Source organism: Tenebrio molitor, chromosome 3, assembly GCF_963966145.1.
Source record: "Tenebrio molitor chromosome 3, icTenMoli1.1, whole genome shotgun sequence".
In the NCBI taxonomy this organism is placed as follows: domain Eukaryota; kingdom Metazoa; phylum Arthropoda; class Insecta; order Coleoptera; family Tenebrionidae; genus Tenebrio; species Tenebrio molitor.
In genome coordinates, this window is record NC_091048.1 from 13,742,262 (window position 1) to 13,760,164 (window position 17,903).

Genomic DNA, 17,903 nt, shown 5'->3' on the forward strand with positions numbered 1-17,903 from the left:
GATTCTGTGTCTTGCTTATTTTTTATCCGATTTGAATAAGTGACACATCAAATGAAATAATTTTGAAAACACTTCATTACCAACTAATTAAAAAAAAATCTTCCGTCCAGTTTTTGGCAGATGAACATCAGCTTCTTTTTTTCAAATAGCACTGTACATTTTTTTAATTCAGTATTGTAGAGATTTGTGTTCTGAATATAAAAATTCAAAGAACTATATCCATTCATTAAACAAAAGTCAAGAAATTAAAGAGTAAATGTAAAAAATTTAAAAATCAAGTGACCTAAATAAACAAGAGAGAAGTTTGCTCTAAATGCTCGAAATGACTAAGTAAGCTCTAAATATTCATTTGTCAAAACAGTTTCATGATAATAATAATAATAATAATGTTGCTGTGGAAGAAAATTTCCAAAGACGATTTAGGGTTAACGTGTGGTGTGGCATTTTTGGAGATAGAATGGACTAGTGGGTCCCTTTTTTATTGATAGCAGTCTCAATCAAACAAAATATCATATTATTTATTATCAAACGAAATAAGCAACTTTCTGGATGAGATACCATTAGCAGTGTTGAATAGAGTCGTGTTTCATCAGGACGGCGCCATACCAATGCACAAATGAATTTTGTATTTTTAAATCATTTAAATTATGTTGGTGAACGATGAATGGGTGCTCATGGAGCTATTCGATGGCCCGCTAGATCCCCAGATTTGAATCCATTGGATTTCTTTATATTCATTGAAAAATTTCGAGACAATGTTTATTTGACCCCACCAGGTACCCAAAAAGAGTTAAAAAAAGGGTAGTGCGAGTATGTCAAGAAAAATGCCGAAATTTTTTACTGAATGCAAAAGTGGGCATTTCTAGAATGTATCGACAGTGTCTGCAACAGCATTGAGGAAATTTTGAGCAACCAGAATAGATTTTGTATTGTTTACAAATTTGATTACTTGATTTTGATTTTCAATTTTTTTCAGTTAAAATACATTTTTTGTTTCTTTTAACGTACGAATATTCAGAAGAAGATTCTTTATAACAACGAATAAAAAAATATATAGTGTGATTTGAAAAAAAAAAGTTGGCTATCGTCTGTCAAAAAAATAGATGTCGAACTATTTCATTTCATGTGTCATTTATTCAAATCGCATAAAAAATAAGTAAGATACAGCGTCAAAGGTTTTTCGTCAGTCACCCTGTATATCGAGCGATCAAATTAATTTGTAATCGAGTTAACCATGCATTTGAATCCGTATGTCGTTACTTGAACTACACGCTTGACCTACTTCACAAACGTACAATAAAACGTCAGTTGAAAGCCAAAATGGTGGCAAGTTTAAAACAAGATATTATTTATCCAATAATTGTTACAATAAATGCTGAAAATGTTCTCCATGTTGTACCAAGCACAAATGAGCCCTTCGTCTAACTCCATGAATGACATTTCGCAACATACCTGGATTATTATTAATTTCGTTAACTTTTTCAGTTATTCTGAGCTTTATTAATTCTTGTAAATCGTGAACAGGTGTTTGATAAATTGAGTTTTTTAAATGAGGCCACAAAAAAAGTCCGTAGGCGTAAGTAAGATTTATTAAGCAAGCAGAAGAGAGGTTAGAGGAGCTGAGTCCCTGCGAAAGCAAAATTTCTTATAAATGCTGGCTGGGTGTTAATCTTTTGTAGGCATCGGTTGGCGTTCTCTCGATGGTGTGGTGTCGGCAGGAATGGTTGACTAATGGGGGCTGTGAAGGAGGACAGATGATGCAACTTATCATAACATAACTTAACATTTACCTTCCACAATAAATAAATTCCAGTAAGTAAGCCAATACAACGTTTTCCGACACCGTTTTCACATTCTTCTTGTTACACCAGTCTCTAGACGTCTAAAATCACTGTAACGATTTTTCAGGTTTCAAATGCGGCACTGCGCAATTTATAATATTCTTTAAATCTGGATGAGTAGGTACACGGAACTGAAACATCGTAATTTTCTTCTGACATTTTTGCAATTTTCCTCAAAATGAATTGTTTTATTTATGTCGTTTCTATAGCGACGTGGCGACATGTGAGCCGACTTAATTTTTATTGATGGCGAAAAAAATTTTACGTGTTAATTTTATAATTACAAATTTTCGGTTGCACACAAAATGTTGTGTACACCTTGGCTACGAAATTCTTTGACGCCCTCGAGATTGTCTTTGCCTCGGCCGCAAGCGGCCTCGGCGACAATTTTTCTCTCGGTTCGTCAAAGTACCATTTCGCAGCCTTGATATACAAACAACTATTTTCGATTTCCAAAGCTTCTAAATTCTCTATTATGCAGGATTAAATATTGGTAGTGACTGATCTTGGACTTTGTGATAATATGTACGACTAGAGGTAGCTGTCATGACAATTTCATACATATACAGTAGTGGACAATTGATTGGCCCCAAAATGTTAAAAATATGCAAATAATTGTTTGGGTTGACTTTATCCAGTTGAAGTAAAAAGAATAAAATACCCTGAAAAGTATCAGGCTTTTTAAAGTAAAGTAACTATTTATAACACGTCATAAACTATAATTCGCATTAACAATAAATTTTTTGCATTTGTTGGTCTTATTTTGACAGGACAATTGATTGGCCCCAATACAATACATGTTGTCTTAGCAAGGAAGTAATTGAGTTAAATTTAGCGACTTATATTTTTTGATCAAGTGAGTATGTTAGTTGTTGGTAACCATGGTTACCACTTGTTTGAAGCTAACAATAATGGCAACCACCACGAGTATTATCTATTCACTTTGATTGTGACCACAACGAAAAACATAGTAGGCGCTGTTTAGCTGTGTGTTGCATACGTTTTACACTAAATATTTGTGTGGTGTGAACATGATGGAAAATGTCAGAATTGTCAAAACTTGACCATGATAGTAAAGCAATGGTTTTTATGTATTTATCAATATTAATAACGGAAATCAATATTTGAAGTAGGAGAAACTAAAAACGCGTGTCTGATTCTGTGATCACGTCTGTTGAAAAGTGGAGTTATATCCAGGTACAGATTATTTAACATAAAAACTTCGAAATCACCTCATGCAATTCTCGATATTAATGAAGAACGAAGGAAATGGTAATTTGGCAGTAAGACAAACGCGAAAAATGCCTGGTATAAAGGTAATCAGAACTTTCAATTAGCATTGATTAATACAAATATTTTCAGATAAAAACTAATTAGATAGAAAGTTCAAAAAAATGATTTACAGGGGATGAAAAGGCAGAAGATATCAAACTACAACACTTACTAGCCAAAATGTACAACAAAAAAGCACAAATAGAGTTAACTTTATAGGTGATGTTCGTTTTTGTGAGTTGTTTTCCCGTTGGCTTCAATAAATGTCTCGAAACAAGTCAATATTAACCGTTTGGTCCCAACTTTGAGAAGACGACGTGGCATTTTCTTTTTGAATTGTAAAATTTTGTACCAAAACTCAATTTTATAGATATGCGCACAGTGTACGTTGAAAAACGTTTGCGCAAGTCGTTCTCCGTTCTGTCTTCTGTGAGCGTGAACTTTCTGTCAAAATGGCGCCTCCGAGAGTTGCCAACTGCGACTGGATTTAGTGTTATCTAAAATTCCCTATCAATAACCTAGCAACTGAAAAGTTACTACGGAGTGGTCACAATCAAAATGAATAGATTATAGGTAAAGAAATTGAATCTTTGATCCTTCGCTTGCGTGAAGAAGAAAAGTGGACCATGGAAAAAATCGCGCAACATGTAAAAATGCATCGCAGTACCGTGTCAAAAATAATTCGGCGCTTAAGAAATCCGCGAATTCTTAAAACGGGCGGTAAGCCACGAGCAACTGATAAAAGGTAATTTTTGTTATTATTTACTTTGCTTTGGTGTCATTAAAATAAATGTTTCAGAACTGATAATCAAATAGTAAAGACATCAAAAAAGAACTGTCGTGCTACAGCTCCTCAAATCCGCCAAGAACTAAACCTCCTTGACATTAGTTGTCGGACTATCCAGCGCCGCCTCGCTGAAGCTGGCCTACACGGAAGAAGACCAACAAAAAAGCCGTTTATTTCTGCGGCTCCAATTTGCAAGGGCACACCTTGCATGGACACTTGAAGAGTGGAAAAACATACTTTGGTCTGATGAGAGTAAGTTTAACCTGTACTCTGATGACGGTAAAGGGTACGTTCGGCGTCCAATTAATCAGCGTTACAACAAACGGTACACAACAGCAACAGTCAAGTTTGGAGGTGGTAATATTATTGTGTGGGGGTGTTTTTCCTGGCATGGACTAGGTCCTTTACATCGTATTACTGATAAAATGGACCAGTTTCAATACAAAGAAATTTTAGAAACAGTGATGCTTCCACATGCGCAAGAGAATCTCCCGGAAAATTGGCAGTTTTAACAAGACAACGATCCAAAACACACTGCAAAAAGTGTGAAAAATTAGATAAATAGTAGCGATATCCAAGTTCTACTTTGGCCAGCTCAATCGCCTGATTTGAACCCCACTGAATACAAAACAAAAAATGGACTTTTTGAGGCCGTCCAAGAATTATGGAGCAACTTACCCAGGGCTAAGATTGAAAATTTGGGTAAATCAATGCCCAGGCGTTGCCAAGCCGTATTAAATGCCAGGGGTTATGCCACAAAGTACTGAAAGTCTGTTTGGGGCCAATCAATTGTCCGGTAAAAATACGACCAAAAAATTTAAAATTTTTGCTGTCAATATGAATGATAGTTTATCACATGTTGTAAATATGTAGTTACTTTACATTAAAAAGCCTGATTCTTTTCAAGGTATTTTTTTTACTCGAACTAGACAAAATTAACTTAAACAATTATTTAATTGATTTTTAACATATTGGGGCCAATCAATTGTCCGTAGGTGTATTTCAAAATAATTGACGTGTTAAGTGCCACTTTCAAAGACCGCAAATCAGCAAATAAGTCCAACAGAATTTTTTTAACATTTTTCTGACGTTTGCGGTAATCTCCGTTAGTACGCCATTTTTGGGACACCTGTATATACAGTTACTCCTGCAGCTCTGCACTGAGATCAGTCAGGTCACAACACAACGTACAATGAAAATTTAAAATTGACAAGTGACGCACAGTTGATTGTTTGTCGCTCGCTCCGCTAAAAAACTCGACTCCCTTGATTTTAGCTTGCCGTGTCGTGCTGCGAACGATTTTCGATTGTGCTACGAACGATTTTAACTTGTGCTGCGAACGATTTTACCGTGTCGCATGAAACTAATTCACTGCCCGGGAATAAAATGTATGTGGCGCCCCTAAAGAAGTTTTCACTTCAAAAATATTGAGCACTTTCTGTCAAACTTTTCTGTTTAATAATTATTGCAAACATACATTACCAACAGGATAACAAACTTTGTTTTTACATAGAAGTACCTACCTATTTTGAGAATATCATTTTTACATCAATAAATTAATAAAGTCTGAATTACAAATGACGGACTCTGAATAGCAATTAACGCTATCTGAAATTCATTTCATTAATCTGAATTACAATTAACGTTTTCTGAAAAATATCTTACCGTTTCTGAATTACACTTGAAAAAGGTGTAGAAACATTTTGATAATTTTGACAATAAAAGTGCAGTCAATTATCAATCGAAAAACGCTCCTAGGAACCAGGATGGAGCCAACTGTATTTAATATAAACTCCATCAAGGTCCATCCATTTTCCATATACACTACTAAATCTAGTGATTTTTAGTTATTTGTATAACTAGTTATGAAAGTCATACTTTTTTTCACGAATTTGCAGATTGATTAAAGAGGGCGTAGCCCGAGTTAATCAAGCAAATAAGTGAAAAAAAGAGACTTTCATAACGTGTTGTACACACTATTTTTTTGCATATCGATTGTAAGTTGAGAAATTTGGTCTAAATGGATTTATGAAAAATTACAAAAAAAAAGGTATGCTTTGACAATCATCTCCAAGGAGATGGAATAAAATGGTGCAAAAAAGTACTACTTTCACTACGATTTTTCGTGTAAAAAAGTGCTACTTTCACTACGATTTTGCGTGTAAAAAAGTGCCACTTTCATTACGATATGCAAAAAAGTAACTTTTATGGTGTAACCGGATACAACTTTTTTCTATTGTAAATGCAATGTCACAGGTAATAATTCACGTTATGTGTATTTTGATTTTGACAAATCTCTAATAGGGTCCCGCAATCAAGCAAAGTAAACTAGTTTTGAATATTTTACTTAAAATATGGCATCGACAGGTTAATATTAAATACCGGCATTGAAACCAGCAAGGTGGTGTACTAAGGTACATAAACAGATTTTAACGAAAAGATTTCAGAGCAGGACAGAGTGGAAGCATGATAGTCTGGAGCCCGGCGGTCTTGTAATTAAAAAAAAAAACGCACACCGCGCAAATATTTCTTCACTGTTCCATCGTGCGTCGTTTCCATTCTGTGCCTGTGCACCCGACCCGGAAATCACTCCGTACTTTTCCTTCAGATATATGTAGGAGATTGAACCTAACATTTGAAATAGATCAATTTAAATTAAATATGGACTTATCAACTTACGGCAAAAATCTCCCCAACCATTCGGCAAATTGGCATTCTCCCCAAATTTGGACCAATTACTTCCCAAATGCTTTTAAAACACTGTTGAACACTTGGGTTTGTCTCTCTAAAGTGAGGCATTTTCTCTTTATTACCATGCCTGTGGCCTCCATGATATCGCTACTTAATCGATTTTTTTTTTAAATAATTATAATAGTGTCAAATTTTTTGACAAATTCAAAATGTCCGCTTTGAATGTTCAATATTAGAAAAAATAAAACACTTTCATTGCAATACAAAAAAAGAAAATTCCCTAACAGTAATGTACATATGTATATTGAAAATGGATGGAGTTTACTAAATTTAGATGTAAGTAAAAAGACCATAGTCCAATAAATCAATGCGAACAAAATAGTATATTAAAGAACGAGTTTTATAAGGGTTGATTTGGCGCACGAGTCCCAAGTGTAGAAAACGACCCGTAGGGGAGTTTTGTATGGGACGAGTACGCCAATGCCTTTATAAAACGAGTGTTTTATGTTATTTTTTAGAATTTGCACCCTTGTTTTAATTTTTAAATAAAAAAATTAAATTGTCAAATTCTAGGGAATTTTGTATTAATTGGTAATTCAAGGTAACGGATGCAACTACATCTGCAACATATGTTAAAAAGTAGAGTGTGAACATTAATTTTGGAAGTTTTTTGGTGTAAATGACAATAATACACTGAAATATTGATAAACATTTTCTTAGAGATCTATTAAACTACGAGTGCTTTAAGAGATAGCCAGCCATAAACGACTCCAAATTGAATACAATAATAGACCTATTAGAGACGCAGATTCTAAAAATGCTGTATTATAACTAGAGCGCGAACAAAATGCGAGAATCGCATCTCGCATTCTAGACGTCGACTCGAGGCATGCGTTCGCCCGCTAATTGTGTTCTATCTGAATATTCTGAATTCACAACCCGAACTCATTATTGTTTTGGTCTTCGCTGGGACAATACGTGCACCTGCGACGCATTTAAGTACCCTTAGTTTTCGTTTCTAGAATATTTTTTATTTTATTGCAATTCTGTCAGAATTATAATTTGTTGTTATATTGTTGGAATAATTATTCCTTGCTATTTTTATTTTACATTTTAATCAGCATTATTGTGAATAAATTAGACAAGTTGTTTAAGTTCATTCATTTTGTTCACTTATAAATGTGGATCAATTTATTGGAGATTTTGAGTGTTTCACCTACCGGGACATTTTTTTAACATTGAACATAGCCCATACTTATTCCCTATGTTCAGTTTTTAAAAACACAGGTCAATGCATGTATGTAATCACGTAACCAAGGTAACGAAAATAAGTACTTGGCAGTTTAACAAAATGGTCAAGTTGTTTGAAGAAGAAATACACATAATGCAGTTATTCTATGCCAATCAGAGCATTAGAAATGTGCGTGATATTTCCAATGCAACACATGATAGACCAATTCCATCAATCGGAACAATTTTTAAATTTATTTCAAAATCTCTGGTGTTCGGTATAGTTGGTTGCATAGCAACTCACAATTCATTGATCTGTGTTTTTTAAAATTGAACATAGGGAATAAGTATGGACTATGTTCAGAGTTAAAAAAATGTCCCGGTATATGAGTGAAACCATAGTTTACTGTAACACTTGCAACCAAAATGTAAATTTTAGGAACTTGAAATCACAGTTTTTACGAAAATTTGTGCGGATCATTTATTTCCGCAAATATTCCCTTAAAAACGCTAAATAATCCATCGCTGCGTAAGTTTTTAACAAAATATACCAAACAAAATATTCCGGATGAGTCCACCATCAGAAAGTACTATGTTCCAAAGGGGTTATTCACGAGAGGGTTACTTCTGAATTTTTTTTGCCGCAACCAACAATACCAATAGCACAAACTACTGAATCAAAATATTAGGTACGTTTTGTTGGGACATAACCGGAATCGGTTTATGGTGGAACGACCGTTTTATTGGTGCACAAAACCGACTCCGACGAAACTTTTCATTCCGTTAAACTACATAGAATGGTCGGTTTGAACGTTAGAAAGTGGGGATTTTATGACAAAACTGTCAAAAATTTTAAGCCGTTTTGTTGGTGGGATGCATTCCGTTCAGTCTGGATGACCCAACAAAACGCACCTATTATTTCTTTTAAATTAGAAATCAAAGTAAGTTGGATAGACATGTTAGAAATGTCAGATTGACAGATAACCTGTATTTAATTACAATTCAACAAATAAATTAACAAATTAAATTATTGTAAAAGATGTTTGAAGTAGGTACTTTGAAGTATCTTTCCACACTCTCCATAAATCAGGATCATGTCAGTCTTTTCGTCGTTATTGTAAAAATAAATTTTTCGAATTGACTTGATTTTTTGCATTAATGTCAAAGATAAAGGGTGTTTTTTTAAATTTGGCGTCGAAGTAGGTGTTGGAGAGTCGATTGAGAGCGCACCACTCGTGTAAAAACGTAAGATTTGAACAGCTGATCCGTGATCCGTAACCTGTGTAGTGCGTTCACAATCGACAGTTCAATGCCTACTTCGACGCCAAATTTAAAAAAACACCCGTTACAGTGTGGAATAAAATGATTTACATCTAGTTACCTTTGGAATTTTTGCACATGTAAATTTTCCAGTACCGCTCTACTTTTTTTTTCGAAGTGCCGAACTATTAGTTCTGTCAATAAATGTCATCAATCAAACTGACAATTGTTACAATTTACTAAATTGAATTAACAAACGTTGGTGGCCACTTTCAACACTAGCAAGTCATTGCTTTTGTTAACTCCTTTTTAATTTCAATCTCAACTTTACATTCGTATCATCCCTTCGCAATAAATCACATTTGGAATTTAGATATATATTTTGAGGTTAGGCTTTCTTTTTTTTGTAGAGCGGCATTTCGTATTTTTACAAGGGTAATGCAAAGGTAACTAGATGTAAATCATTTTATTCCACACTGTACAAAACGTAAGAGACATCGTGGATTCAGTTATAATTATTTTCAAAAATTGAGATCAAGAAGTTGTTGCAATATGTACCGGGTGATTTTAAATCAATGTGACTTTTTTTCATAGGTTGGTAATATTATTGTTGGTTATTCTGCTTTTTAATGTAATAGTTGACATAAACATAGGCGTCCTCGCCTATTTGACACAATTTATTAATACATAAAATGTCAAAATGACGTACAGTTCCGGAATTAAAATTTCTGGCACTATTGTCAATGTCATGATATAAACTCTAAAACAACCTTTACGTTAATAACCTTATTTTTTACTCTTGTCATGTTTTTGTCTTTTTGGCATTCAAGAATTGTCATTTGTGGCATAATAACGAGTAGGCAACATATCAAAGCGATGATTTAATTACACTCACTGCAACTAACTGAATCTCAAAATTCAAAATTGATTGGGTGACTGACACAGTCTACACGCGATTGGTCAATTAAAAACGTTCTTATTTTAAAATCCAATGAGGTTGGATTTTTTTAAATATTTTTCCTATTATTCCCAGAAGATGATGATTTCACCGTATTATTTTGGTCCGCCAGTTCTGATAGACCCTGTAGACACTTCCAAAACTCATTCAACCTCATTCAGTTTGGAAGTGTCTACAGTAACATACTGTACCATTTTTTTTTGCTATCCGATAGTAAATTAAAAATATTTAAGTTCAATGTTTTACGTGTAGCTTAGTTAATACTTCGACAAGTATTCAAGCTTCTATTGGCAAAGAAACAAAGCGTAAGGAAGACAGTAAACCGTACCTTGGTAGAAAAATTTATACAGTGTGAACATAAAGTTTGGTGTTTGAGCAATGACGTCATCACCATTTTTTTTAAATGACAATAACCTCTTTTTTCTTCTCTTTCTGATGGACCTTCCTATAGTCTATTTTTTAAATACAGGGCAAGTCACATAAGGTTTATTTCTGAATTTATTTTGTACGCAACCAAAAATACTAATGACGCTGACCACTTGATACCGTTCATAATGTGATTTTTACAGAATTTTCTGTGAAATATAGTATCGTGTTACACTAGCTTAATGTGATTTAATTTATAGTAATCAACGTAGGCATGTAATTTGGCTAAAAATGTCAAAATGACAGTTGATGAACTTAATTTTTGATTTCATTAATCAGAACAGGAAAACGTCATTTTGACATTTTTAGCCAAATTACATACCTACGTTGATTACAAAATTAAATTACATTAAGCTAATGTGACACGATACTAAATTTCACAGAAAATTCTGTAAAAATGACAAAGACAGACTATGACCCTGATCGTTCAATGGTCCTGATCGAGGGTCTCTCTCATTTTCTAACAAATTTTCTACAAAATTTAGCATCGTGTCAAACTAGCTTTATAAACGGTATCAAGTGGTCTGCGTCATTAGTATTTTTGGTTGCGTACAAAATAAATTCAGAAATAAGCCGTATGTGACTTGCCCTGTATATGCAGTTGTATCAGTTTATAACACGAACTACATGTATATAGCCATCTCCTTCCAACACATGTCAAACAAGTTCGTTGCCTCTACTACGTGTGCTATTAAGATGGTCGCTTTATGCATCTCACTCCGAACCGTACGATTTGAGTAACATAGAACTATTGACGTGCGTCTGACTCGGCGCGGCGTAAGATGTCGACCAAACGTCAAAATGTCAAGAAACGACGAAAATCTAATTCGATTCATCCAAAACTTAGGAAATCATTAACAAAGTGTCGCGAAAAGCAAAACTATTACAAAGATGATGTACACTAACTTGCGTAATGTGCGATAGTGCAGCAACGGGAGAAAATTTAGCTAAAACCAAGGAGTATAGAAGTATAGGGGGGGATATACGCAAGCTTATGGGCGCGGTAAATTGAAGCGGTGAGGGACAAGGAAACGGGTGCAATTTTATGCAACCCGTGAGGTACGCCCCAGTTAACACTACTTGAGATGTTGGGAATTAACAATAAAACTGCAGGAAAATAAAACACTATATATATTTTTTTGCATCACAAATGTATTCCGAGTATGAGAAACTAGAAAACCACACTAAATATCACAACGCAAGTGATTTGATTTACTTTGTTGGGGCGTATTAATAACAGACATGCGCATTAAGGCGGCTTCACTCGGCCGGCCGTATATCCCCTCCCTATTATTCTATACTCCTTGGCTAAAACTATTCTCCTAACCTAACTTTTTGCAATAAATCAAATGAACAGGTAAGTTTTTATATATTTTTATGTATAGTTCTGTACTGATAATGATAAAACAGAAATTATTCGATTATTATTGCAATCGGAACGAAATTCGAAATAAATGCACAACTGCGCATGCGCATCATGCATAATTGGAAAGTCGAATAATATTTGGATTATTCAAAGCGATTATTTCGATTTATTCGATTTATTCGATTATCAAAATATATCGATTATGCCCAAGACTAGCAAATACTATAATTTCTTGACTATGGCGGTAACATAAACAACTCCTTATGCCTTGCTGTCAAATGTCAAATACGGACGATCGGCACGTCGATTTCTTGATTCAGACGTGACGTCACTGCATATATTTTAAAAATGAACTATACCTACTACCGACGCCTTGGTAAACTATCTTAGTTCTCGACAGGTATGAAACACTTCCTACCTCGTATGTAATCTACCACGAGTACCTAATTACAATGGCCGGCAAAAAAACTAGCCATCATTAAAATTTCAGTGTCAAAAAAGCATTGATTACACATTTGGATTTTGACGTAACACAAAAGTGATGGCTAGTTTTTATTGCCGACCATTGTACATTAAAAATTAAATTTGGTAAAATTTTTGAAGTAAAATTTATCGTTTTCTCAACTAAATTATTATGTATACTCCATTCTTTATCTTGGTGAGTGGTCTTTTGGAAATTTTCACCCGTCAAGTTGAATTTAGGGATTTTTGAAAGTTCCAATGGAAAAGTGCGTTGGTAGTTGTTGAAAAATATTCAAATATTACAATAATGTACTTACAGAGACGCCGCAAAGTCTTTGTATTTATTATTTTCCAGGTTAAATTGCTCATGATTCATATGCACCGAGACATAACCTCAAACGTGTCATTTTCACATCGCATCGTTTTCTAAAATTTTAATAACTTGCTTGGGAATTTCAAAATGTTCTAGACCGGCCACACACGTTCCGGTCAAATTTGGTCCGGTTTATGGTTTAAGAAACCGGTTAATTTCTCACACCCAAACTTCTTTGCAATATTGCCCGGCACGGGACGGGAATAATGTTCGGTCGGATTTACCGACGACGGACGTCGATAATAATTTTCATATCGGGAATGGTTAAATTTAAGAATCGATGTGTACGGCTTATACAGGGTGTCTCAGCTAAGACTTTCGAGCCTAATAACTCAGTTATTTTCCAGCGGATTTTTAAAAATCCCATTACTGCAATCACCCAAGTCTTAAAAACGTAATTTTTACATGCCTTTTTAAAATGTTGATTCAATTAAGATTTACATAAAAAATTGATCGTCAATAAAAAAACTGTGTTAAACGTGGCTGCAAATGCAAAAACGTAGACGCGTATGAAACAAACGCGCAATTTTGTAGAATTTTAGTCATCCCTTTTCGCAGAAGCGCAGGTGACATATTTGACGTTTATCTTGCTAACCTTACAAACACTTACAAAGTTAAAGACAACATTTGGACGTAATTTATTATACTGGATGCTTTAATTCTTCCATAACTAAAACACGATCGAGATTTTAAGCAAGGTAATTTAGTTCACGTACGCTTCCTGTGTCTTCAAATAAATTGACGACTCTCTTAACCTTACATTTTGTAAAGCCCACATTTGGATAGTGTTCCACTAGAAAACGAACTGTGTCATTGAAGTTCTTACGACACTCTCCATAGGAATTTTTTTTCCTTTTTCAACAATATTGAAATTTCTGCCGCTGTAGTCTATTTTTAGAGTATTTTCAATAAATTTTCACAATTTGACGTTTCTAATAAAGCACGCCCAATTTTGACAGACTTTAAAGGGCTGTACAAAATGTTGCTTGGCAATTAATCATCAATTGTTTCAAAAGGTAACTGCTCAAATACCTTCAAATTTTACATTAAATTTTTAACGACAAATTCTAATCTCTTCGTTGAATCAGACAAGTGATTTACTTAATTGTTTGTGTAGACCCCTATTTTTTAATGTTTAACAATCTAATAATAATCACGCATAATTTTCGATAAAGGAAACATGTGTTAAAATTACATTTTTCAACTTGAGGTAATTTTATTATTACTAATTGAACCTTCACGGTCTAAAACATCTGCATTTTAAATTTCATAAAAATCCGTCGGCAAATAACCGAGATATTAGGAGCGAAAGTCTTAGCTGAGACACCCTATATATTTACATTTCGCGACATAAGATTGTGAGATTTGGACATGAATGCTTGACGAAGATTCTGAATCTGAATGACAGAGATGACAGTTAATATTTGATTTACACGACACACAAATTTGGTGGAAAAAGTAAAAACTTACAAAGCTACCCATGGCTTGCTTGATCGCATCGACCACTCACCAAGATAAAGAATGGAGTATAAGGTACTAATTTTTTTTACTCAAGGTTCAGGTATAGGAAGGTCTATCAAAAACAGAAGAAAAAAAGTGGGGGTTTTCATTAAAAAAAAATTGGTGATAACGTCATTGCGCAAAAATCAATGACATTGTTTAAACAAACTGCACGTCACACGATGGCATTCCAAACTTTATGTTCACACTGTGTAGCAGTTGGGTTTGATAACTGAAAGATTAAGCAAACACAGTCAAGCAAAAAAAATGTTTTCCTGAAATCGTCAAGAAAGTGGGTCGTTTCAAGACACAGTTCGATCTGGAAAGTGTCACTTTTCAAGCCTAGTTAGTTTTGCGATTTTTGCCTGCCCAGGCATTTTTACTTTGCAAGTAGATAGTCATTTTACTATAATGGTTATCGTTACCCAGGTGACTGTGTCCGACTTGATGCGATAGAATTTTATTTTTAAAAAGCCATTTCAGAAAAAATTCAATACATTACGCAGCATGAAAGTGTCTTTGCGTGACTCGGAGGCTTGAAGAAGTATTCGGACGCTTCGCATCCTCGTATTCTTCAACACGCCTCCTCGTCTGCAAAGTATCACTTTCATGCCTCGTAATGTAATATACTATTTCATATATTTTTTGACGTTGCTTTATAAGTGAAGTTATTGTTTATTTAACTTGTACATACTTGCATCTTACTCAACAGAATGAAAAATGTACCCATTTACAAGAGGTTTAAGACTGTACATTGAAATTCGCCTAGTAAATTGCGGCCTGTGCAATAACGTTGTTTTAGTAATTATTTAAAATTTAAAATAATACTTTATTATGTCAACCTACTTTAAATTTTAATTTTCGCAGTTTTTAAAACATGTGAAAAATGGCATCAATTGGTGCGGCCACGCTCTCCTCTACGAGTCTAGGTTATCTAAATATAATATTTATAACAATATAAATGAATCGACGAATCTAATGTCTTCGAATTAGTTCTTTTACCATAATAAAGATTACTGAAAGCCACTGCTGAAAATGTGTCGTTTTGAACACATTTATTAAGATAGCGTAATTCAAAAATCTTACGCATTTCATCTTTTCTGGTAGCAGTTTAAATATGTACCGGAAATTTGCAAGTGATAAATAATTATTATCAGAACACAACAACAATGAACTAACTAACGCATATCAAAGAACATTTACATATGTGACGCAAAAGAGGATCATACAAAATGGCTACAATGAAAAGATATCATGCTTACATTTCTAACAGGTGGAGCTGGTGGTGGAGGTCCCCGATTTCGGTTATCAGTCGCCATCTGTTTTTTCAATTCACTTTGCAGACTACTTGAATTCTTGATAGGTTGTGAGGGAAGTGCTGGTTTTCTTGACTGACTGCTCCGATCATTATTGCTGATGTTATGGCTGGAGTTTTGATTAGGTGCACCAAATTTTCCTGTAGGTTTTAATTTAGGCATACCTCCAGCGAACAATCCGCCTAAATTTAAACCGTTCGGTGCTGAAGTCGGAGTTCCTCCTGTGCTTGACGGGCTCGAACTGTTTGAATTGTTATTGCTAACCTTTCCTCCTACAATATAATTATCAAATATCGCGAGAAATGCGGCGATTGTTTGTAAATAACCTATGATGGGTTGACTTCTGTCATTTGTCACCGTTTTCTTCAACTTCGTTCCTTTTTGGATCGACTTGAGTAGAGCACCTCTGTCGTCTGATTTACCTTTCGGAAGCGTCGCTAGTGTTGGCGGCGGAGGTATATTGCCGGGAGGTGGTGGAGGTGGTGGTCCGGGCATTTTTCTTTCTTATTACTACAAACTAAAATCCAACATAAATCATAATGCTGGTGATGTATGATAATCTATGTATAGAACGCCCATTAATGTAATTATTTTCGGTTGAATCATTTACCACACATTAACATGATGAATTTAACGATTGATTTGATGTAGTTCAATAACCGCCCTTTTTCAATTAAGGGTTTCCTACAAATTATGCAAATTTATCTAAGGCGTGCCTGATTCGTACAAGGACACGACAAACGGCCCTCTTTTGTTAATGAGACAATTGAAAATTGGCTTAAATTCTAGACGGGTAAATGCACCACACCAATTAGTTAAGTAACAATGGGAACAAGAACAATACAAATAAATTTGTCTATTACATAAGGCTCCTAACTAATTTAAATAATCAAATTAAAATGTAAGCATTTCATCTCAATATAAAAAAATAACCTGAAATACGAAAGGAATGCATTTTTGATGGCAGTCCTGAATTAAACAAAAGCCACGATCTGGCTGATTTTGAAATTTAAATTGTTCTCACGTGGTTATGTTTTCCTAGAAGTTTATTTCGTCGTTATCTGACGCATTCTATTTTTGTGAAAAAATATTCTCAAGTGCCATCAATTATGTAATTGCAAAAACATCTCCTAATCTCGCACAATCCGCTTTGGTGGCATCAAGGATAATTTTTAGCAATCTAAGTTCCACTGCTTAGAATACCAAAATAAATAAAAGACCCCCCAAAGTGTGTTTCCTTACTAAATCACAACTGTTCTGGATCATAACTAAGTATGTACTATAAAACTCAAAAAATAAATGCATATGCAAAACTGAAACGCTTAGGCAGTTAGGCACATTTGGTAGCCCCATTTATGGCAACGAAGGTAGTATTGGTGTTAGTGCCCCCAAACACATTAGACTTCGGTAAAAATTAAAGCCTTTATTTCTCGACATACATTCAAGGATATATTTTCGTCGTTTCACGTAAACGGAATGTTTGCTTATTCGTCCTATTTATCTCAAGTAAATATCCGAAGTGGATTACAGGTAGACTGTCAACGTACCCAACAAACCTACCTACTAACAATAAATAAATAAAACAGGGACGACTTTCGTACTTCACCACATTTCACATCACTTAATCACTAAATATTCGTTGCAGCACATTATTTTACAAAAATTGGAAAAAATGTTTTAATTTTTTTCAAACTTTCTCCAGTGAAATAGACGTTTTTAATGACCACTACACCAGAAAATATGGCGGAATGACAGATGATGCGCATGCGTCGTAGGCAGCAAACCAGTACGGTAGGTTCTGTAATTTCTCTCTGGTTCTGTGAGTAGGTTATTGTTATGATTGTTATTCGTTATGATTGTTATTCGTTATTTGGTTGACAAAAGGGGTTATAAAACAAAACGACTCATGATATAATATTTGATAACATTTTGCATATCAATTCCTCCATAATTATAAAAAAAATTATATTCGCTGGTGATTTGTCATTTGATTTTTTTCTAGCAAAAACATGTCACCAGATTAATTTACCGTTTTGTTGCAAAAAACGCACTTGCAAATTTTGTAATAATCGTGGCTGTTTACAATACTCCTTATATCCCTTTGCGCAATTTTATTTATAAAAGATGTGTAACGCGGGTGGGTTTTTTTTGTTGTCATATTATACCACCTTGAAGTTTCAGAAATAAACGAAACTCGTAAATGTGTCTTGTATCAATAGGTAATCCCATTTTCCTGGGTTTATCATCATGCGATAGTCTGATTTGTACACAATTTAGCAGTGGCGGCTCGTGACCAAATTGAATGGGAGGGCACACTTGGATCAATTCGGATTGTACCCAATACTTTTTTATTGCTGTCTATATCCATGTCGGTGACAGTGAACACGGTGTTTTTAGATTGATCTATGTGTAATTTTAAAA

The 17,903-nt window shown here is 34.4% G+C and overlaps 1 protein-coding gene and 1 long non-coding RNA gene across 5 annotated transcripts in view; one reads left to right on the forward strand and one right to left on the reverse strand.

Moving 5' to 3' along the window:
- The window catches only part of Vrp1 (Verprolin 1), a 29,549-nt gene extending 12,297 nt beyond the window's left edge, over nt 1–17,252 (reverse strand). For 2 of the 4 annotated variants that reach the window (XR_011157755.1, XM_069042092.1), the window contains exons 1-3: nt 17,043–17,251; nt 15,809–15,999; nt 15,429–15,754 (exon numbers count right to left, since the gene is read on the reverse strand). Coding sequence is in view for 3 of the 4 variants with exons in the window: in XM_069042092.1 (XP_068898193.1) it covers nt 15,429–15,754; nt 15,809–15,977 (495 nt within the window). In the remaining variant the exon portion in view is untranslated. Of the gene's footprint in view, nt 1–15,428; nt 15,755–15,808; nt 16,000–17,029 lie in introns of all 4 variants that reach the window. The other 2 variants (XM_069042094.1, XM_069042093.1) reach the window with 2 other exon arrangements.
- The window catches only part of LOC138126329 (uncharacterized), a 72,569-nt gene continuing 57,440 nt past the window's right edge, over nt 2,775–17,903 (forward strand). Inside the window, exons 1-3 of the long non-coding RNA XR_011157758.1 lie at nt 2,775–2,913; nt 2,972–3,149; nt 3,204–3,686. This is a non-coding gene — a long non-coding RNA (uncharacterized lncRNA). The remainder of the gene's footprint in view (nt 2,914–2,971; nt 3,150–3,203; nt 3,687–17,903) is intronic.